Raw genomic sequence first — 24,181 nt, forward strand, 5'->3', positions numbered from 1 at the left:
TCCCTCGAATGCATAAATTCGGCTCAAATTTTAAACTTCAAATCCTTTGTCGTAGGCCACACCTTCCACATTTTTACTCCATTTTGGGCAACTAGAAACGGTATTACAAAAAGGTTTCTGTCACCAGCAAAGGGCGCGCATGCTCTGCCACTTATGTTAATCGGTCCATTTTGTTCGCTGAATGATGTGGATCCTAAAATTAATTACTTTGTAAAGTATCTCTGTCTGTGTGGGCGCGGTCAAAACCTTTAAGTAAAAATCGTCTTCTATGACTTATTCAGAATTCCTTTTCATCGTATTTAAATCAATAGCACGATCCGAGTTTGTCTGAAATCTAATTTTGTTCCCCCATGGCGCTTACCAGTAGTTATGCGGAATACAACGAACTGGGCTTTCAACAGCTGAAGAGGGGTTTACGGTTTTTTTGCAACATTGCAAGTTTAACTCCAGCATGACGAGTTTTTTCATTCTTTGATTCTTCCTTATACTATATTTCTCCACGAAAGAAATCATAAAATAGCTTGACATACTAGCAAACTTCTCGCTGCAACTGACTCAACGTGATTTGCGAGTACGATCAGTCCAGTAACTTGAATTGCTGCTTCTCAATCATTCACCAGCAATTTACGTTTCGCTACAACAGAGGACAAAGTCCGAAACACATGAAAACTTCAATACCAATATGAAGTCGTAATTCTTGGTCCGTGTTGGAGCTCATTTCGACTGAGTGTCGAAAAACCAAAACCAAGATAATCCCAATGGCCAATCTAGTGGAAGAACCATAACCAAGGAAGACCAAAGTAAAAACAAGCAAACTGTCAGGAAAACTGGCGCGAGTTCAAGTCGTGATTGGTTTTAGTTTTGCATCTGATTGGTCGAGAGAGTGGCGCGAATTTTGTGGACCAATCAAAGAGCGGAGTAAAACAAAACGAAAGAAATCCCAGTTTGCTTTTGACACTCAGTTGAAAAGAGTTTTATTTTACACTACTCTGGTTGTAACTTGATATAAATTTCTCGCAGCTAATGAGAATTTTCCATCCTCCGGCTAACAGATTATTTTCCGTCGGTGATCACATCAACTTTAATAATTTCTAAGATATAGATCGCGATTTTATCATAAACGGGGGAGCGCTGCAAGCTAGTTTTAATTTAAATCAAACATCAACAACATCTACAATGTGCCTTCGAGAAGCAGTTTTGTTCTTTAATACAACACTCATATGTGAAAAAAGCAAGACACAATATTAAAAATATCCCGTCTCTTTATGTGTACGACTCCATGAACGGAACTTGAAATATAATTCACAAAGCCAAGCTAAAGATACTTTACATTATAGCGAATAATTGTTTTCACAAACGACTTGTTTGCTATCAAGTTTACAATATCTACTTTTAGTCCTTACACAATAACATTTGGATGGTTCCCCAGAGCTTCTCAATTATACTAGGAAATTTAGTCCACGTTCAGGCTATTAAATGAGATGTTCGTATGCAAAAACACAGACTTCTCTAATGAGGAGAGAGCAGGGTTTTGCTGACTAAATTCAGTCGAGGAAAGTTTAGCCTGTAGTTGTGTTAACGAAAATTTAAAAGCCAAACAAACAGACCAAGTAAAAGCCAACGAAAGAAATAGAGAGACTCTGTCTGTATTGACCCTTTAAAGCCGAAGAATGGTCAGCATATCATTTCTCTAGCTAGAAAGCAATACTACTGAAACATTCATTAAGATCACGAGAATAAAAGGAAATGTTTGCCAACCTGGGAAACTTTGATTGTGAAACGAATTCTCTTTGTCGGCACCAAAAGAAAATAATAGAGAGGACTTAAGAGAATATGGCTACTGATCCCAGGTTGTAAAAAGGGTTCACACATTGGTGTAAAGGTTCTTAAAAACACTTATCGCACATCTAAATAAACAACAACTTTATCAGAAGACCATTATTAATAGAAACAACAATCAGTTACTGTAAAAAAAGGTATCACCCATCGCTAAACCATCCATAATATAAACAAATTACCATTCAAAGTACGTTAGTATATGATGATGGAAAAAATTTTCAAAACACCAGACGCCTTCCATTTCTACCTCGCTCAATATGAGATCTCTTTAGGAAATTGTAGGTTGCCAAAATGTAGTGCGTTGCATCAGATTACGAGAAGCATCATAATTCTTTCGAGGGAAGTGTAAATGTTCTGTCGTAATGGAGGCACCTTGATTATAACCCCTATCTTTAACTATGTTAAAGCGAAGTGCGTCTTCTTCGCCACGAACTAATGATGAATAATATACCCGCGTTTAAAAAGGAAAACTTTACACTATCTTCATCATGTCTTAAACAACTCGTCTGTTTATAGCTTATAAAACAGAGTTCTATACTTAAAAATAAATTTACCATGTAATATCGGCAACCATTTGTACATCAAAAAAGCAATTGATACAATAATAATCTTCAATTCCCTTCAGAGTGCTACGAGCAGAACCAAGACATGAACAAGCTTAGCTAAACTACATGGCTTATTTTACCGCTTATTAAGAACATGCTTTGAATAAGCAAATACCAAGCCTTAGACAATAAGGACAGTAATAAATTCTACCATGGTGTGAAAACCAAGAAATCGACTTGTTTGAGAACATATCAAAGAAAGCATTTCACTAAACACCCGTCCCTTCTCTCCCCTCCCACCCACAAGCAATTTTGTCCTCTCCTCTTTTTTCTACCAATATTTTATCCAAAACGAACACTACGAGCCCAATATTCTCAAGGAAACATCCACGGATGGAACAAGTGTTTTCGTAAACTGAACGAACAGATATGTAAAGAAGAGAGCTGGAAATTTCCTGCTAAGCGACATTTGGAACGCATCCCGTTGTGTGATTGCTACTATCATTATCAAACAGTTATGGAATTTTCACCCCCACGTTACAACCCTCGGGGATTGTCAAAACAATAGTAGCAGCCAAGAAACGTCACACTTCCAAAACGTAAGCCCTGAAAGAGTTGAATCATTTCAGTATCTGGGCAACTGCGTACCCGCCCCTCCCCTAACCCATCATTACCCTTCCCTTTTTCGGGTTATGGGACGGGTAGGTGCGCAGTGGGTCACACACTGACATCGATCCAAAGAGTTGATACTTATTCCTAATCTTTCTCCCCACTTCTGACAGAATATTTTCACTTCTTTTTCAGTGGATGATTCCCGTAAGAGTGATAAGGACATGGTTAAGATAAAAAAATAGATTTTAACTCCCGTGTCTTTACAGCAAACTTCATACCCAGCGTACATCAGCGGCAGACGACCAGGACAAGTGGCCATCACGGTACGTCTTTATGACAACGGTGTTTATGACAATGCAGTGACATAGGGAGTGAGAAAGTTCTGAAAATTAATTAGCTAAAATTAATATTCCGATTCTGAACAAAATGGAAAATTGAGACAAACTAAATGGTGATATGAAAGAATCACAATTGAAGGGTGGTATGCCATGCTAGATTTGCTAACACCAAAAGGTCTTACAGGAAATGGGAAAAAAAAAAAAAAAAAGAAATGGTCGAAAAACTCGAAAGAAGGATTGCTACCATAAATGAAGGTTAAGACGTAAATCAGACATGAATTTTTTTATACTGCTGTACTCATGCTTTTTGTTTTGCAGTATCTGGTCTGCACTGAGCTAACATTCTGGAATTACTGTTAACTAGCATAGCATAGCCACCCCAAGACAATCGGTCTGAGGTGAGGGTTTTAAAATAGCTTCTTCGAATCAAAAGGAATAAATATAAGCAATGAGCAGTTTCTATTGCGGAAAAACCAGCGAATTGATTCATACTTCTGCTCTTCCATTCAGTGTTCTTCCCATATCCACTCCAACTGCATGTTCTTTGGCCTTCATCCTCAACGCGGCAATACTCGAGCTGTGACGCTGAGGACTCTGTAACGCGGGCTCACGTTCCTCGCAATAAGATTGTGACGTCATAGAGCCCGGCGAGCCATGGCAACCGTCACCAGGGGAGTGACTTGCGCGTTGCTGTGGAACATGCGCACAAGGAGGAAGTTGCTTGGAAGGGCCATGCTGTGAAATGGTAACGTTAGGATGAGCAATTGGCGATCTTTTCATTCCCGAAGTTGACGTTGTCATGGCACCCACTTTAGCACAGTGAGGAGGAGACTCTGGTGAAGGCGACCGCGGAGAATGCCTGTTTGGTGGTAACGGATGATGCACGTGAACAACAGGTGCATAACTTGGTACAGACATGTGATGAGGCATTGGCCCCGCCCCATGCCCTGTCGGGTTCATACAGCTGTTAGATGGACGCGACCAAGCTGGGGCCTGCGGATGTCGATCGTAAATAGATCCCATGGTGAGTGACCGTACAGGAACGGGGACTGGGGCAAAGCGTTCGCGCTTACGCCATTTGGCCCTACGATTCTGGAACCAAACCTATGGATAAATGTAAAAAAAGAGAAACTATCAGTGAGTTTAAACTTTAAAAAATATACATGATTGGAGTTCCGCATACATCATTAAAGTTCCGCATACATCATTAGTGTTCCGTAGTTCAGAATATATGAACTTCATATACTCATTGCATCTCATTTATCACTTTCACGGGTTTATTACGAATCAACTTAACGGCCTGCTCCCAGTTGGCTTGTTAGCTCAATTGGTAGAGCGCTGCACTAGTATCGCAGAGGTTCGAGTCCCGTACAGGCCTGATTTTCGCTATTGCATAAATAGCGCTATCTACTGCGAGGATCGCACATCATACGTATCTAATACCGCAGTTCAAAATATATGAACTTCATATATTCATTGCATCTCATTTATCACTTTCACGGGTTTATTACGAATCAACTTAACGGCCTGCTCCCAGTTGGCTTGTTAGCTCAATTGGTATAGCGCTGCACTAGTATCGCAGAGGTCAGTGGTTCGAGTCCCGTACAGGCCTGATTTTTTTCAGGTCTGATTTTCGCTATTGCACAAATAGCGCTATCTACTGCGAGGATCGTGCATCATACGTATCTAATACCGCAGTTCAAAATATATGAACTTCGTATATTCATTGCATCTCATCATTAGAGTAATACTCGACTTTAGCACAGAATCTGCTGGGGATGCTTTCCAATTGATAGGTAACATCACTTTTACTTGGTGGAGCATAAATGTTTTCCTTGCCATTTTGGGATTCAAACCCACGTGACTGAAAATCTAGAATACTAGACTAAGTCACAGACAAGGATTTTCCTGTTCCTTATCTGTGCGTAAGCTGGAAAAGAGACATTTTATTCAAGCAGGAAATGGAAGAGAATAACTCCGGCCGAGGGACTGGAGCTGCTTTGGGAGGGCATGATACAATTCCCCTGCACATTTTGTCAGGTATATCCTGAAGGTTCACTGCTACAAAGCAGTCCTCCTGTGTGAAGAAAGGCACTGTAAGAACAAAGTATCCTTCCCTAGGACACCACACACAATGACCCAGCAAGGTAGACCCTCCCTGTACTGTGCACTTTGCCTAATGTCTAGGTAGGATGAGGATGGGTTTCTTGCCCAAAAACACCAAAAAGGTAACAATGATGACACTTAACCATAATCGTCTGAAATATTAGTAAAGCACGAATCACTCAGGTTGCGGAAAAGTGGATAGACATAAAAATTCATTTCAGATTTCGACGGCAGGTAATTGATTGGTGACAATATGATGTGAGTTAAGACTGACTGATAACCATTGGGAAAAATCTCGTACCATCTGTTGGAGGATATCGTGAGAAAATTTCCATGCGGTCAACGGATGCAATCGAAAAATTGTGCTCAGAAAAAGGACATCTCTTCAACTCAGGAAATCCCTTTTGACACCGACAACAGAATGAAACAAATTTCCAGCGAATCGAATGCAAGTCCGTATGTTTCCAATTTACACTTGGTCACAAAGGAGAGACAAAACACGGAGGGGAGAGGGTGGAGGAGTACTCCTGCATAAAAGCTATACAGATATTGTAAAGAGTACGCTTCATAATTCCCAAAAGTGATTAGCAATCAATATCTCCCAGCAGTATCACCATTGAAGCAAACTTGGAAATAATGGAATTGATCGCGAATTCAAGAAGCTCCTGATCGTTAGTCAAATTCTCTTTGTATGTACCATAAAAAAATTATAGGGAAGATTAAGGAGAACTTGCGTATTGACATTGAGGTAGTAAGGGTTTCACTCTTTGGCCTTGGATGAATTACATAAAGGAGAATGTTTTGCAATTTGTATAGAACCACGACTGAAAAACCCATCAAACACATGAAAACATTTATGCGAAATTTTGCTGCTCAACTCTTTCAAATTGAATGATTTCTAGAACCGACTCTCTTTCCGTCGTAATTAGCGCAAGTTGGGCAGCAAAATGCGACTTTGAGTAAAAAAGGCTGCCGGAAACAGAGAACCGCGACATGATTATTTGCTTTCGTGCAATCCTGCTATAAAACAGAATTTAAAAAATTTTATCTGAAATTTCTCTTAAAGAAGCTACAGGATTGGGGGTCCCAGCATCTCATATTCTTTGAAGGATCTACGGGGAGAGCCTCTCTCCGCCCCTATATGGGGAGGGGAGGGGGGGTAGAAGGGAGGAGGATCTGAGCGACATAAATGTAAGTGCAAAAAATCAACTCGCTTCTCGAGAGGATGGTAGAAAATCCTCTTCTGGTCGTTCAAATGAAACCAGAGGACAAGAACCTTAATGGTCTGCATCTTTGTTGCCGAGACAAAAATTTCAAAAAGTTTCTAACTTGTATTTTTCACACCTTAGAGAAAACAAGTTTCACATTCTTCGAATAATGAAACAGAGGAAGGAAAATTCAGTCATTTGTCGTTGATTAAGTTCATGCGAAATATTATTTGAAAGACAGAAATAGAAGAAAAAAAAACATAAACTACTTAACCCTGATCATTAGTTTACTCAGCCTGGAATTTCTGTTAAAGGAAGGTCAAACTGTTGTCTGGTGTGTCAAGGCCCGCTGTCGGGGATACAGCAGAACAGGAGACTTGGCAAATTTGTGGCAGACGTAGAGGCTATTAGTTTTAAGAACTACAAGTGTCAAAAAATTCATTAAGTGATAGGGAGGGTTAGGTTTTGCCCCCATCATTCAATCATTTTTTCTCTCAATATAAGCGCAAATCCTGTGAAAGTATAGGCAGTCGCATGGTTGACGCATATCAAAATGGCTTTTAAAGTGCCAGAGTAGACCTTACTTGTTTAAGAGAGAGCAATCAAGAATAGAACGAGGCCAAACAAAAATAATTTTCATGTCCAAATAATGGAAAAGCAATTTCCGATTTTCGTTTCCTTCTGCCACTTCCACGTCTGTGTATTCACTCACGCGGAACTAAAGAACACAGATGGTTGTGTCTAGTGAAACACCCTTTGAGGTATACATCAACACACAACAATTTAAGCATACCTGAAAGAGTTAGCGCAAACCTTTGAACACCATACACCGGAAATTTGCGTCTTGTTGTGAATAGATATATCTGTTTACTGCGGGTTTCCTCCCTTCAGGAGCAAGGAGAGCGATTGCGTCTAGACAACAGGGCTCCAGACATTTTGTAAACAAGCCTTTACATAAAAAACCGCACTTCTATTCTTTAACATTTTCAGAAATACTTTTATATGGTTTGTTATGCTAGTTACCTATTTCAGGGGCTATCTCCTGTCCATGGAGTCTATTTATAATCCCCATAATGATCTCTACATATTTCGTGGAATGAAAGAACTTTGATCGAACAGAAACGCACTTCTTCGGCTAATTCACTTTTATATTTATGCGTCGGAGTCCATGTTCTTAAAATATTTTGCGGAAAAACACACCTGCCAAAATTCAGATAGAGCAGAGAAGAATTCGAACGATAAGATTTCCTCGGCGCATGTTAGCTCATAGAACCAGAAAACATTTTCAAAGCAAAGTCTTTGGCTGCAGATTAGCCACATAAAGAATGAAAATTCGCTCCAAGTTATAATTAAGCTCTCAATTGATTGCTTTGGTGCCGTACGACAGTTAAAAATATCACGTAACTGCCCCCATAATTTTCGTTTAATTGCATTTAGTGTTCTCACTTTCCTAACTATCTGTGCTTACAACAGAGATCGTAGCCCAAAAGTGTTGCAAAACTAGAGTTGTCAAAATGATACAGTGCTTTAATTCCATTAAATCACTTAGATATTACTTTAGAAAGGATTCCGACATTGTTGAGGATCTAACACCCAACCTAAATCCTTTTGAGGTACTCTGCAACTCACCGGGGCTGCTAACGGTAATAATAAAACAGCCACTTCGGTAACAGACCCCGCCATTTCCGTGACAAGTTGTATAAAGCAGAAACGACTACTGACTAATCACGAAACGGGAAATATCACGCGATAAAAACGCAGCAGTCAAGAAACCACATCACCATTCCGCTAAAGCACCGCAGACACGGCTTACAAACACTTTCACTGATCGAAAGCAACGAATCTTCACACAAGACAAACAGTGATCTCAAAACAACACTTTAGCCGACAGAGGAATCACGTAAAAACACAAATACACACATGACATAAGAGACAACGTGGTTTTGTCTAAGCTCGCCCTGAAAACCGCCAAGATGACACACAGTGTGGCGGACGGTTACCGCAATCAACGTAAGACTGTCTTTTTAAACTTCGCGTTTACATGTGTTTCAAACTTAATTTCCTTTCACACTGCTAGGGGCAAGGCACATCCGTTTAGTGCAAATTTCAAAACACCCACTTGGAACAATTTTTCACCTAGAAGACCTCTTGAAACTAATCTAAATTTGAAAACCTTAACGAACATTTTGTTAGAGAAAAAACGCAGGAAAAAATTTGTTTTTCCCAGTGAGCCGCCAAAAATACTACATTTGACCTTCACTGCTATGTTGCCACCACAGGGTCTGAGGTGTGTTATTTTAAGCGACTATTTACTGCTTTAACATCACAAACATGAGCTGTAAACGTCAGTTCACAATGAGATAGCCTTATAATCTTGACATCTCTGCTAGCGGAGAAGGATTTCTAGGGATTACTGTACCACAGACTCATAAAACATTGACCTGGGGTCTATCTCCAACGCGACAAACACTGGTATATCAAATTATGCTTCAAGTCCGCTTTAAGTCGACATAGCTTTTCCTGGAGTTAATCGCATATGCGGCTCTCAGAATATTCATTTAATTTCCCACAGATTTTCCACCACCATTAAAGCCATTTCAAGCCATTGTCGTAAAATTACTCAGACAAGTTTTGTCTGATGCTACAAAGTTAACCCTTATGAAAGGACCAAAAAGACTCCGTGCTAAAAAGAGCGAAACATGTAAACAAAGATAAAAGTATGGATCAATATTAAGTACTCCTTAACTCACGTTATCAAGATAGATTATGGCGCCAAGACTAAATATGAAGGTATTATCTTAACGGGGGGAAACTAAGCTATTGTCGTCTGTTTGTGCTATTACCCGCACTAACTAAAAAAAAAAAAAAAACAAAAGACAAATCCCTATTCAAACTTTTTGAGTGCAAAGTCTACGGCTACCTTTACCTGTATGTTAAGATTATGCTTTAAAAATTCAACATTGCGTCGATTTGATGTAGCTCAGACGACCAGGATTCTGATGAAAACATATCATATCATATTTAGGATGCAAGCACCGTTTTGTTCTCAGTCAACAGAATCAAATCATACGAGAGCACGCTTATGAAATTTAGTCCAACTTAGAGGAGACGAAAGCAAGCTGTCACATTTAAACGAAACAATCCGTATCGACATAATCAATTTACTAACGCGAAGGTTTATAGCGAATGATACCAATTAAAAAGTAAGAGATTTATTGTTTTTGAAAACCTTCAAGAACCCACGAGGGATTGATAGGTCAAACTGGGACAGCATCAAAGCGATAAAAGTTCAGCGCCAAGGAAATATCCAGCGGGATTATCCTTAAATAATTTTTTAAAGCTCGACAAATTGCCCTTACTTTATCGATGGCTTGGCTAATTAATAGCTTCTGCAGACAAGAACAATAGTTTCAGTACAAAGAAATTGCAAGATTATAAGAGAATTATCACTACATGTTAAAGCTGTGCTGTCGTGTTAGCTTAGCAAAATTCTGCAGATTTAAAAAATGAGATTACTTCTTTTTCTTTTAATATATTTGACCTCAACTTGTTTACTTCAACTCGCAACAAAATCTTAAAGCTGGATAACCGACAACGGACAATGAAAAACAAATTTCTGCGGCTGCAAAATTCCACTGATTTCCAAGTAATCCATTGTTCCTTTGCTGTAACTTGAACAACTAATCCAGATTAAATGTTGGAATTTGTCTTGAGGTAATTTCAAATACATGTTTGTGGTACAAAAAGATACAACTGAGAAACACATCATGAAATGTCTTTAATCAATTAATACGTAAAATAGATTCCACAAAAAAGGAGAAGTGTTGATTTGGATAATACAAGAGAAAATAAACTTTCCATTTTGAAAGCGAAGAATTTTCGAATTTCTTTGGGAATTTAGGTGTTTACCAACAAAAATCTGTTTAGGCAAAACGTAAGTTTATGTTAAAGAGATACGGACTGGTAGATCTTTATAGGTTTGCCCTAATCATTATTGAAAAATAGACCAGTAAAAAGTTGATCGTAATTAAATTTATTTTGTAATTGCTTATCTGGATCTCTTTTCCATAACATCAACACACTGTAAGAGAATTGATTTAAAAGAACGAAAAATCTTTGTTCCTTCGTAGACTTCAACACGTTAAAAAGTGTTTTTATACTTTCAAATTAAATAGTTTCTTAGCCGTAATGAAAACAATTTGATTTGGAAATCTCTTGGGCCATTGTAGCAAAGAAAGACTTAATCTAGTGGATTGATGAAGCATTTGCCAATGATAAACAGAGCACTTCCTACTCTATTTTCGAATCTCAAAATGAACACGCACACCTTGGTAGCAGCTGTAACCCTGAGGTTAGGTGTATCTGCTCTCCAGCTTTTGATCAATGTGAAATTGCAGACTTGTTAACGATAAAAAAGAACGAGCGAAACATGGTGATTCCATTAAAAATTTCAACATAACTATGTCAACTATGAGGAATGTGATTAACGAAAGAGATTAAAGTCGCGTGCCTTAAGAACTAAGATGCTTGCTCAAGGCAGAAAATTCCTGAAGTTCTCTTATAGTTGATCGCTGTCAGTGATAAGAAGTAAAACACTCCAAAAACCTTTCATTACACTCTTTATATCCATTCGACTCGTAAAAATGGCCCTAACGCCTGTGTATAATCAAACATTGATAATAATTATGCGAGGATTGTAAAACTATTATAACAATCACAAGACTGCGCCGAGCACGCTCACAAGTAAAACAAAACGGGCGATGCAATATTGCGCGCGTTTAGGGAAGAGTGGGATCTTTCTTTCCAAGCGTTCGATTTCATCTTCACGCACAATTAGAGATACTATTCATAAGCGTCCGGGATCGATGACAGAAAGTTAAACTTAAATTACTCTTGCAACTGCGTCGTATGAAAAATTATATCGAAGTAATTTACCGTGGAAGGAATCAAGCATTCTTGGTTAACTCAAACTGCAAAATGGTTACTGCTATGTGCGTTTCTGCCTATTTTTTCCATGACAAATCGAAGGTTCTGACCGCCGCATTAAACGCTAATGATTGTCAAAAACAAAAAGCAGAAATATTGAAATAAAATGGCTAATTTTGTTTGAAATGGAATGTGCCCCTTAACCCAACTGCTATTAAAAAGAACGCGTCTAAGACCAGTTCATTAAGATCGATTAAAGAAATGGAAAATAGTATGCATACGTTAACTCAGTTTTAAACGATTGAAATGAAAGAAGTTTCCACATTCTTGAGGCAGATTCTTCTTAAGTTTCTCTGTACGGTACCATCCAAGCTAGGCATTAGAACTAACTTTCTGAAGATTCAATCTTGGAAGCTACTGATCCAAATACCACTACACCTCTGTTGTGCTGGTTTTGTCTAAGAGAATGACACAGCCCGAAGAAGACAGCTACCCTTTCCATGACATCGGTGGAAAAAAAAAATAAAAAACAGACCTAAAAACAATCAAAATTGGCTCCAACACCACTTAAAAAGAACGTAAAAAGGCAGATCGTGACCAAAATCTGGCGTTTATGGGGTTTGAAGGTTCCGGAAGGAGCAAAATTCGACCGCCGAGATTGTTCGCACTACTCAATTCATTCTCCAATGCAATAACATTTCTGCATAAAAGGAAAGGTAGTGGTATTCATTCGCTGGCTTGCCAGAAAAGTATTGTAAAAGATTACCAAACACGTCACCAAATGGTATAAAGACACGCAAAACTTAAAATCTGATGAGGAAGTGTTTCTTCATTAACAGTTATTTTTACACGAGAAAGCAGGATTCTAGAGGCTTGTATTGCAGGGGACACAGGAGAATGATTTCAATGCAAAGGACTTGAACTTTTATGTCTCTTGAGTATCTCTAAAACGGGTTTGGTCATTTCTTCACGAAAAGTACTCAACGCCCCGTGCACGGTCTTCTAAGACAATTACATGAATTTTGGTCCCTTGAATGAAGTGGATAACAGTTTTATTTACTGTCCCTAATATCAGTATGTTCCCTGAAACAAAAGTTATTCGGTACACTGACGTGAACTAAGACTGCTACGATATTGCAAGTTTTTGATGCGGACTATTTCTTTTCTGTTTTACTTAACAAAGTAAATTTGTAGAACATTGTCTTTAAAAAGATCAGTTCAAAATAAACCCTTAGAGAGAGTCGGTAGAGAAACATTTCGGTGACGGGCTAAAGCCACGAAACAGAAAATTCCTGTTAAGCGACCAAACCGCTACAACAAGAAGTGTGTGTCGCCCATTATACTGCCGCGTAGATTAAGATATTTCTCTATTTCAAGGGCTAAACGGTCTTTGATTTCCTGCTCAACTATATTTAGTAGTATGCAAATACTGCTGTAAGCATACCCAAGAGTTTTAACTTGATACAGAACAAAAAAAAAAAACAACAACAAAATCGTCCACCCTTCCCGTCTCGCATGATTTGTACTCAGTTCCAGAAAGATGTTAACAATGATTGGCACACATTTGTTATAAGCTGCGATACTAATGACTCTTCTGTCAATTACGTATATGCGGTTTGCAATAAGGCTCTGCTGTTTCATCGATTTGCAAGCAACAGAATGTGCGTTGATATGATAGACGTTATTCACGTTACTCGATAATCTTCTTAAACTTATAGCGGACGTTTTATCGCATTCAATCAGTAATCTCATTCCGCCTTTATTCCCAGTAACCTTTGCTGACCTGGGGCTGGTCGCCAAATCGAGCAAACACCAACTTTACTTGTGATAACAAGGACATTTGCATTCCTTTTGACTTAAAAGGGCTTAACCCGCTTTGCTTAAAAATTCAAACTTTGCGGTCACTGTAATCAATGCACTTATTAAGGACAATATCCTCCTAAACCATGTTTCTTAAAAGCAAACTCAGGCCAACTATAACAACTTAGTATACAGCCTTCTATCAGTATTTAAAATAAATCTTACTAACAACTTGAGCAACTTTTCCTCAGAAAAATGTAGTTTTGCGATCTAATCAGAGATCTATTTTTCAGAAACGCAAACAAATCATTCAGCTCCACGTCACCTCAGTGCTGCACAGTTGTGCCTAGGAAACTGAACTTCTCACAAGCTTACTAACTATTTGTACTTCTTCAATAGATAAGTCTCCTTCATACATCCTTTACTCGCTGATAGTTGTATAATTTGTACTAACGGGTGTCAATTACTGTAGACACTACCGCTGGGAGAAAGTATTAACTTTGGAAAATTCTGATAGCAAATTCTTAATCACAAGCGGATTTTTTATTTTCGTACTAATACTAGGTCTTCGAGTATAACAGAAAAACTGCCGCGAAAATTCTAAGCAGATTGTTATTTTATTCTTCCTGGATAACCTCTTATATACATTTCTTCATTCAAATTCCGTCACTATGGTAAGGAAAACGTCATGTAACGCAGCTTCTTTGAACATTCCTGGTTACACAAATCTCACGTCATATTCATAGATTTCTGTTCAGGGAATTTGCATCGTTAAGGAACGACTTTCTCTTTGCTAGCATTCCAGCCTTGATTAAATGACCTTGTGAGATATTAAGTCATTTAAAAATACAACAGCGTCAAGGAACGAGAGAGGAACTAAGCTGGACTAAAATGTTGTTTTTGATTAAAATACATCTTCTGCCGATCTATGGCGAATATTCTGAAAAGTGCAAAAGTTCTTCATTGCAAAGCTATAGTTCACGGAACAAAACAAATGAAGAACGGCGATTTCGTAGCCTATTGAAAGACTAGAGGTTTCCATCCTCGTGTTCGACTATCAGTATTCTGCTGCAAAATTTTGCCACGGTGAAATTATTTCGCAAACTGTTCCCTGCATTACGCAACTTGGGATAGTATCATGTAAAAAGAAATACGAGAAGGTAGTTACGTAAAAAGTAAATCTAATATTCCGCTCATTACTACTCCATAAGCTCGCCTAAGTCAACAAGGCTGGGAATCATTGTGGCAAGCTAGTACTGAAATTTACGATTCTACACTCAATCCAAAAAAAATGTTCCTCCTTTTTTGTTTGAAGTTCGCTCTCTGAACTAATGCACTCTTTAAGATAAACCATTTTTGAAAACCACTTTACTCTAATCTCAGTTTTGCGAAAAGGTCCAGATACAACATCATAGTTACTGATGCACAGGCTTAAGTATCTGGCCACTGTCTTAAACTAAGTTAAAGCTAAAACTCCAACAAGAAATGTTTTTTAGATCTTCAATATTATCCATCCAGTGATTGAAAAGCTGCTGGCAATCATACATAAGGAGATTTCTTTCCAATTACAGCGATAGCAAGCACAGTGGATGTTCTCGGATACTCCCTAGAATGTTTTAAAAGTGAAATGCACGTGAGAAACGTCGTCGCTGCTACAAGAAGCGCTTTCAAATGTGCGAATTTCTCAAACAGTTATTATAAAATCATCTCCAACGAGACAAATGAGTAAATTCTGGGCGTTTAATAGCACAATGAGCAAGAGGACGACTTTTGTCTGTGGGGAATATTTCCTCTTTCAAAAGCACAACTGAGTGACCTCAAATCACATAGATGCATACTCGATCTGCCTACTGCAATCACCAATAAAGAAGAAAACTTTACGACTAAACCTAACAAGAAAAGAAGGGAAAAAACCTTCTCCTTCATGTGGCTGTTTCATGGCATACTGAAAATCTTCCTCTGCTCTGAAGCTTCCAATGCCATCACTCAAAACATTGAAATAGTCCAAATTGAGAAAATTGGCCGAGCTTCGAGGCTTCGCACTGTAACTTAGGAACAGAAAGTTGTCGGTAAAGGAATACATTTGAAAACATTTATATCATAAAGCTAAGGCAAAATTTTACATAGCATCTAAAACTCACTGCAAAAAATCAAGACCAGACAGAAGAAATCATAAAAACAAAAACATCAAATTAAGTTCTTTTAAGTCCAACAAAATCTCAATTTGCCTAAAAATGCAACAAAAATGAGGCTAATGAAGATATTGTTTTAAGGGAAATAAATGTCCTCCACAGGACTCTTTCATATGGGCGACATGTGTTGCCAAATAGGGGTCAAATTGTAAAGTAGTACAAAGCAAACCAAACAACCTGAATGTAAACCGCGTCGTGAGAAAAGAATAAAATAAACTTGATTTCTACAATTTTCATTCGTTATGTTTAATATTCTCCTACAATTCTTCTTATGTAGTCATTTTAGAAAACACAAAGGCGACCGCAGATGGACAAATCGCTGTTTGCTCTCGACCCCAACCTTATCTCTTATCATTGATTTATTCAAAAGAGAGGAAGTGTTTATTAAAATAATAATAAACTGTTCTGACATATTTTCCTTTTCCAAGTGCAATACAGCTTTACAACACTGATTACTCCTTCATGAATAAAACAGAAATTGAGGCAAGGCCTACCTAACACCCACTGCTACAACAAACTTCTATCGAAGTCTACCAAAATCTGGTTATTACGTGTGCTGTTTAGAAAGTGGAAATCAAAAGGATATCGTTTTTCCTATAAATACTACAAGCGCAGTGAATCTTTACATGACGACGCTTAATTTCATCTTGAAAGAGTGCCGAGCTCCCAAACTAAGTTTGACTTTCTGGACCAACTAGACCACAAGTTCGCAAAGTTCATTTTCTAGTAACTATTTTTATTTCACCCGGCGTGATTGTCCTGACTCCTCGCATGAACACTGTGCGTGCAACTTTCAAGAGGCTTGTTGAACACATTGCGCGTGGATTAACCTCTCTCGGTTCTTTACTTTTGCCGACGGAATCTATTTACGACAATTTATCAACCATCAGTTAAGTGGTTGTAGTGTGAGCTGAACCTTGTTAGTTCCAAATGTCTTTTTGTCAGTTAGGTTCTTCAGGGTCTAAAAAGTGACACTAACCCACCCTTCATGGAAGGTGTTCTCTTTCAAGTGTAAGTGCTAAGATATCAAACGAAAATGGTTTCAAAATACAGTAGGTGTAAGTGATGCTTTTTTTTCCATTTGAATAATCATAAACTTATTAGCCTCTTCAAGATTTTGAGAGCCTGGCTCAACAATTAATTACTGTCTTGGTCCCTTCTCTTTCAATTATTCCCTTTTTTCATAATTCTTTTTCCTAAATACATTCCGTAAAACCATCTTTCATGGATACCCAAAACTTGGTAAAAAAAATTAGCCAATTTCTCTCATCTCTCTCTGCATAAAATTAAATGGAAAAAATTTTGGCGGCTTTCACCATCTTTTACGAGGGCCCTCTTAAAACGTTTGAAATACAGTATTTGAATGTCTGATACGATATAAGTAAGAGATGAAGTTTCAGGCATTGGCTGTATGTTGAAAGATAGGCTACCATCTTACAACTACAAGAAAACTAAAGATAGCTCCCAAGCTATTTCAAGGCGACGACAGCATACTTCCGAGAACGACTTCCAGCTTAAGCCGCAGGACCTGGGAACTTTGAGAACCTTGTATTCGTTGGATAAGTCGAGCATGAGTTTGTCAGAGAGGGGGGCAAAAAACGAAAATACAAGAATGTTCGAATTTTGCGAAGGTGCCTCCCCACCAAAACAAACAATTATGGGTGCACCGAAAATAATTTTTTTTAATTTGATTAAATTATACAGAGTTGATATCAGAATAAAGTGCTCTAAAAGTAGAATTGAACAGGGGTGCTGGTGTAATGTGCAGCCAAAAGCAGACAAAAATAACGTATTGCGTGGCTCGGCAATATCACAGAGTCAGACAACATGCATCCCAACTTCCGGTATCAGTTTCCCGAATGCGTCAATAAAAACAACGCTAAAAACACGCGCGTACCAGTGATACAAGCGAGCTTGCTTTGCAATTCTAACCTTGACCATTTAAGAAAATTTAAATATTTAGTCATAGTTAATAGGATCAGCAAATAACGTCTCAATAGCCGCTATAATATTCGGCTGTCAGATTTGCCTGAGCTCTCTCGATAAGAAGAGAACGTCATCTTACCAAAGATTTCTGTGCGACCTCTTCCATTTCAAATGCGTATTTTATTTGCCCGGAATAGACGCGAAAATTGCCCCGTACAAATCATTTAATTAGGAAAACATATAGAATCATTAGCGGTGCAGGCTAACAAGTTTACAATTTGCTCATGAAGAATAAAGCAAACAGACATTAGACAGGCTGTCCAATGTAACGCCAGCCAAGATTTATCGGGTTTCCTTTGATGTTGCCGCCACATTTTTTACGAAAATAGAGTGCACGATATTTCGAAGGCAAGGGCAAGATTACAGAAAGCTTAAAATGATCAGCGCGACGCTCAATATGAATTTATATCAATTTCAAAACAATAATTTTCCACCTCTTCTATCTCCAAATTGAAGAAAGAGATAAATTTTCTTTAAGTTAAAATCTGACAGCTGAGTCATCATTCGCAACTTGCGATACACATCGAAGTATTGATAGTGAAAACACTTACGATCAAGGGTTAGATAAGCGATTAACTAGGTAAGAATTTTGAGCATCGAATATGGGTATCGGACGTTATATCCTTGTAGCGCTTCAATGAAACTGGCTTCCAATCCTAATGGCTTGATTTCGAGCGATAGACTGTACTTGTGCGTAACAAAACTGCATTTGGAAAAAAATTCCGCAAGCGAACTTTGCAACTATGCAACAAACCAACAGCGTTTGCTCACGCCCTTTCTTAGATCCTATAAATCGATCAGTACTTAAAAAAATTCCACAATCACAAAACTGAATGAAGAAAGCTCTTGAGCTGGGAAATTTTCGTCCCTGAGAATGCTCACTTCCAGACGATTTTTGATGTGTGATAAATAGTGATGCTTTTAAAAACTTGATTGCTTGATTGCCTTTATAGGGGATGATTGCGACAGGCTAATTTGTTTATTGTTTTAATAATCTATGTAGCGTAACAAATCGCAATTTGCCTAAGTGCTTATTCGCGCTCAAATTTAGCTCAGGTCTGAAGATTCTGTTAAGGATCTTGCGTTAGCCTCGTTTGGACCAACGGTGTGCAGTTAAACGGGCGATCTTATTTACTAATGATTGATGAAAGAGCTCTATTCACTGTGCTGAGTGTGAGAGCTGCACGGTGAAGCGAATGCAAACCACAGACCCCTATTCACACACCCATTCCATACCTAAGTGAAGGGAATTATTAAATTCAGTCCTTTTACTTTTAGGGCAAGTATCTTGGTAGGAAATATTTTCTCAGATAACAGGAATATCCTAGAACGACTTGTTTAAATCTATCCTATACTTCTAAAATGTATGCCAGTCTTTGCACTTTAGTTTCTGTTTGGTTATATCAAGAATAAAATTAGTATTGAAGCTCAAAAACTAATAAGCAACAGGTCTAATATAATTATGAGCGAGGTGGGTTTTTTGTTCAAACTGGAAGAAAAATTTCATCTGTTCATGGAACATCCACAAAGGTTGCCAACCTAGCTCAGTGTGATCAAAGTTGAGAAATGGGAGTTTTGTGAAAACTGCTAGTACCAACAAGATAAAACTAACGTTTATGGAGGAATGTTAAACCCTGCATGCTTCCACAGAGGAGATTCAAGTTCAAGGAAGGAATGCGGTAAAGAATGTCTAGCAGTTACCGGACTATCATTTCCTATCTAGGAGGAAAGCAGTACGCGTTTCGCTGGTGCTGCCATTCGACAACTTCTCAAAGACAGATGAGTTCTTGAGCTTATGAGGCTGCTGCGCTATTAAATGTACAAACAGCATTTGAGGATTAGTGTAAGAGAAAAGCGATGTACAGAGAGCGCTCCATGAATATCTTTCTCACGGTGAGGACTGCGATATATCAAGAAAGACAACATCTCCCAGTTGCACGCTTTCGTTAGTCGTTCTATTACATCTCTCAAAGTGCACCGCTCAACCACAGACACTCAAATCTTTCGTTTCAGGATACCGCGTCTCGAAAATAATCACCCAAAATGTTATGTGTTTGTTGGTATTAAAGGAAAATCTGCCCGATTTGTACACAAAATATACCACAAGCGGATGTTGGCACCGTTAACTTAAACATATCCTTTACTCTGACAAAGGTTGAAGCAACTTTGGAATCAGTGAAAATTCCCTTGGGTGTGAGCACGTGAAAAGCGTTTTATTTATGGTACACTGCCGGAAAAGGTAACGCATTAGAAATTTAGTCTGAAAGAGGAACTAAAGTTTGGCTTAATAACCACATATTTAATTTTTAATTTTACTCCCAACTCCTACGTGGTAAGTTCACTCCACAGAGCACGTACTGGATACAGCTAGAATCACGAGTGGTCTGTTGAATAAGTCGAGTGCCCTTTCGACTTTCAATTCTGTGTAACAACTTGAAGTGCAAACGCATTTGCAATTTACAGCCACCAAACAAACAAGTACCTTGAAACCGTACGGAAAGATCCAGTCTATCAATAACATTTGTAATCTCGTTTCGTTATCGCATGGACGTAACAACAACAACACTCTTTAATTGAATTAGTATAACAGGTTGCGTAAAGTGCCCATCCAGTTCATGCAAGAAATTAAGCCGTACGTTATCAAAGACTAAAGACTCGTCGAATATTCGGAGAGCAGATGCACATCTTCTACATGCGCATCATCGTGCCATAAAAACCGCATTTACCTGAACTCTTGCCTCTGTCAAGTCGCAGCGCAGTGCCAGTTGTTCGCGCGTGTAAACATCAGGATAGTGCGTTTTCTGAAAAATCCGCTCCATCTCTTCGAGTTGAAATGAAGTGAACGTGGTTCTATTTCGACGCTTTTTACGTTTGGAAGAAGACTCGTTATTTTCGTTTTCCATCTCCATACAAGACTGAGGACTGGGAGAAAGCTGAGTAGAACCTCCGACGGGAGGCGAAAATTTCCCTGTTGAAGTAATTGAAACACAAGTGTCAAAACATTATTAGGGGTAAAATTCAATTACAATTACAGAACGCACGGCAATTCACCACCTATTAGATCAATCACAACAGCTTCGCATAATGTGCGCCAATTTCCGGAAACTTTTTACAACGACGCTTAAAACTGAAACAAAATTTTGACTTTACCAGCTTGGGACTGAGTGCTCATGGAGAGTGTTCCGTGTTGCCGGGCCATATCGCAGCTCACGTAGTTAGCTGGAGGGGAGTTTGGCGCTGCGGTTGCCCGAGGAATCGGGGCATTTGGTTGCATGTAAGTTGGCGAGCGCGCGCTTTGGCCGATGGACGATACAAACTCAGCGAACTTTTCCATTTCTGAACGACTGCTGATAATGACCCGTAACTGCGGCGAAGTGATCGAGTCTGATTCAACCGTCATCACCAGCGCGGGGTATTTGTGTGACACGCGTGACAGCCGCAAAGACCTGCTCGACCAATCAACGCGCTGTATTAAGTGTAAGCTCCAGGTCCGAGCCTTTTCACAATCCTTCTAACGTCAGTAATAAAGATCTTAAGATAAGAATGATCGTAAGATTCCTAAATCATTCAATCTCATTGGCCATCCCCATGGAAAAACAAGAATGTTCTAAGTGACACTGATCGCTGGAGAAACGAAGAGCGCTAATAAGCTCAAGGACGCCTAAGAAAATCAAAAGGAATTTTTCAACTACACGCTTTGGGTTGAAAGGCTCAAACGGGTTTGCTTATTTTCGAGTGGTGAAGAGAAAAGGAGATTTGCTTAAGTCTTTGTTTGAATAATAAGCGTATGGCTGCTTGGAAACACAAAGGCCTACCGCCCCTTTCCGGTCGAAACCTCTCGCTCGAAGGCAAAAGCCATCTGGACATACACCGACTACACGTTCGCAAGAGGACATAGGGGTATGGGATTCATGTTCAAAACAAGGTGGCCCTTTTTGTTGTTAAACGCTTTCATTAATAAGTCATCCCCACTTCTACCTTAACAAGTGTCGTAATATCTCGTAATTAAATTAATTATCCGTTTACAAGGTCTCCAATGTTTTGTTTCCCTGGCTTGTTAACCTCACTACATTTAATGTTGAAAACTATTTTCATACGAGAAAGCTTTTTTTTCTATCGGTTTGACACGCTTAAGTCCTAAAGTCGAGAAGGAGAGACAAGGTGAAGTTATTGACAGCTATCAATTTTTTTCTCTTTGGCAAACTCCAGTCGATATTCTCAAGGTCTCATTCTCTGGTCTGGAAAAATATTTCAACGGAATTTGAAATGAGATATAAGCCCTTAAGATCAATTCACTATGAAGGTCGGGGCGCACGCTGCGCTTCGGGGGAACTCATCAATGATTTTCCAAACGAACACTTCAATTTAAGTCCTAAAATAAGAGAAGGAATATCCTAAAGAGGGCTTTTTAGAGCTGCATGCCATATCATAGTACTCGTGCCTCTTCCTCTAATTTCTTGCGACCCCTAAGTTTGTTAATTGTTCTCCAGAAAAGCATAAATCCCCTACCCTAACGACCCCAGGTACACAGTGTGCACCCCCCTGCATCTCCCACAGAGCGTCTAAAGAAGATCAGATCACATCTGTCGCAAGTATCCTTTTATTATTCCGCCAAGCTCTGCGACGTGAGTATTATCATTGTCCGCTTTGATTGTCACCAGGAAGTGTCCTATTTCATTTCTGTTCTATTTCAATGTCATTGTGTGTGCGCACGTGGGGGACTCTTGCGGTTCCCCGGCCCACGCAGTCCGAGATACAGGGAAAGCGAAGTGAAGCCTCCTAATAGACTGTACTTGTATGTTCTCGAATAGCACGACAGAGAAAGAGAGGCGCGCAGCTAGTCAGAGTAGTTGGGGCTTAGTGCTTTTAGCTCTCATGTGGGACAAAGTATGCTGCCGGCAGTGCTTTCAATTTCAGGCCCATTCTTTTTTTTTTTTTTTTCAAAGCTTTCAAGTGAATCTACCAGACTCCAAAACAATAACAATGATCTTAATAATAAAAATACACGAACTAAAAGGAAAAAATATGCGATTACTCGAGATGGACCCTTCCTAACCAAACGGCTATATTGGTTGTTGACCACTCGGAAAGAGAGAGGTCTAGTAACTGGAAAGGAAAACGAAATACTTCCGCTAACTGACAAATTGTCAGAATGAGCAAATTGACATCATTTTTAAGCAGTAAAAAGCATTAAAGAAATCCTTTTACTTTTAATGTTTAGAAAAGTGCAAAAAACCTTATTGTATTCTGGCAATGATTTTCTGAAAAATAATTCCCCGATCCCTTTGCCCCGATTAAGCCAAAAATTCCATTAGCACAATCGTCTAAGGGTTCACGGGCGGCCAGTCGTAATAGGCCCTTTCCGCATACGCCGGATGTACTAGAGATGTTAAAAAGTTGTCGAGACATTCATATGAAAATATCAAGATATCAACAAACTAAGGGACATTGAAGATATCGCAGCTTTTTGGCAGAGCGCTGTGTTTCTTGGGGTGCTATGCAATTCCATACCAGCGCCAATCCAGCTCATCGCTGAGTCTCCCTTTGAATATGAATAATCAATTCCTTCTAATGTCGGTTACTGCAGAAGCCACCTTCCAAAACAGTGGATGCATTGTAACATCGATGAACCTATAGGGGCCTGATCAGCCACAGTGCTGATGTAGAAAATTCCTTACTTCCATGATCATTCGACTCCAACAAGCGAAATTTGGACCTTGGTGATTCAAAATCGATGAGTTTATGACAGAAAAATAGGAGATATATAGAATGGTTTTTGGGAAATCTACGAACATTTTGTCGAATCAGGAAAAAGCTTGAAGGTTTACTGGAAAGGTACTTACGCAACCGACGTGATATTTTCGGATAGGCCTACAGGCAATGTCGTAAAAATTCCAATGAAGGTTACCCTTTCACTTCAAGGAGTGATTAGTGTCCGATATCACTGCTGAATCGAGCACTGCACTAGGACAGGATCACCAACTAAAGAAGCTCCTTGTCAGTAGTATTATCGGAAATGTACAGAGAGAATAGTATGGAGAATATGCGTTTTGATGTTAAGGAGTAAAGGGTTACTTAGAAAAGGTTAATTTAAAAAGAACTATGTCATGCTTCACCGACCCCTACTAAATCGTTCAGGTAAATTATTCAACTCAAGCATACCGCATTTATCTTCTTCTTCCGTAGCGAATTTTTTAATTAAATTGCAGATTGTTCAGTCAATATAAAAATGAATTATAAGTTATTCTTTATGCATCAAAGGTCATTTGCCAAGACTCAAAAACGACTCAAAATATTCATTATGCCAAAGCAAATGAAAATATTGTTAATTTTGTCAATCCTACAAATGTCGGGTAGCGTGGCCGAGCGGTCTAAGGCGTTGGTTTAAGGCACCAATCTCTTCGGAGGCGTGGGTTCGAATCCCACCGCTGCCAGATACTTTTTCTTTTTTTTTTTTTTTCTGTAATTTCTAACTTCTTTTCAAAGTGAGACCATTCCTAAATTGAGTTCGACACAATATAACGAGGTTTTAGACAAAAATTTCCCAGCATTGCGATGTGCCCTGCTAACCTCTCTTTGGACTTCGTTGTGAGAGGCATCGATCGTAAATCGTCGTCATCAGGCGACAA

At 38.9% G+C, this 24,181-nt stretch overlaps 1 protein-coding gene and 1 non-coding gene across 2 annotated transcripts; one reads left to right on the forward strand and one right to left on the reverse strand.

The window, feature by feature from the left end:
* Positions 1-1,172: 1,172 nt before the first annotated feature.
* LOC111321376 (uncharacterized) lies at positions 1,173-22,033 on the reverse strand. The gene is made up of 4 exons (XM_022924222.2): positions 20,703-22,033; positions 20,279-20,520; positions 3,827-4,438; positions 1,173-3,378 (listed from the first exon to the last, which is right to left on the reverse strand). Exons 1-4 carry the CDS (start codon positions 20,950-20,952, stop codon positions 3,343-3,345), a joined length of 1,140 nt encoding a protein of 379 aa, XP_022779957.1. The 5' UTR covers positions 20,953-22,033; the 3' UTR covers positions 1,173-3,342.
* Positions 22,034-23,904: 1,871 nt separating this feature from the next.
* On the forward strand, positions 23,905-23,986 carry Trnal-aag (transfer RNA leucine (anticodon AAG)). Its single transcript has one exon. It is a non-coding gene; the product is annotated as a tRNA-Leu (tRNA).
* The last annotated feature ends 195 nt before the right edge of the window (positions 23,987-24,181 follow it).

Source organism: Stylophora pistillata, chromosome 10, assembly GCF_964205215.1.
Source record: "Stylophora pistillata chromosome 10, jaStyPist1.2, whole genome shotgun sequence".
In the NCBI taxonomy this organism is placed as follows: Eukaryota; Metazoa; Cnidaria; class Anthozoa; order Scleractinia; family Pocilloporidae; genus Stylophora; species Stylophora pistillata.

What these genes read in the sequence shown, in the direction of transcription:
- LOC111321376 (XM_022924222.2), bottom strand. Translation starts at nt 20,952, where the DNA reads ATGACGGTTGAATCAGACTCGATCACTTCGCCGCAGTTACGGGTCATT. An exon ending in GAGCACTCAGTCCCAAGCTG is followed by an intron (nt 20,521 to 20,702) that starts GTAAAGTCAAAA and finishes TTACTTCAACAG; the next exon opens with GGAAATTTTCGCCTCCCGTC. An exon ending in CACTGAATGGAAGAGCAGAA is followed by an intron (nt 3,379 to 3,826) that starts GTATGAATCAAT and finishes ATTAATTTTCAG; the next exon opens with AACTTTCTCACTCCCTATGT.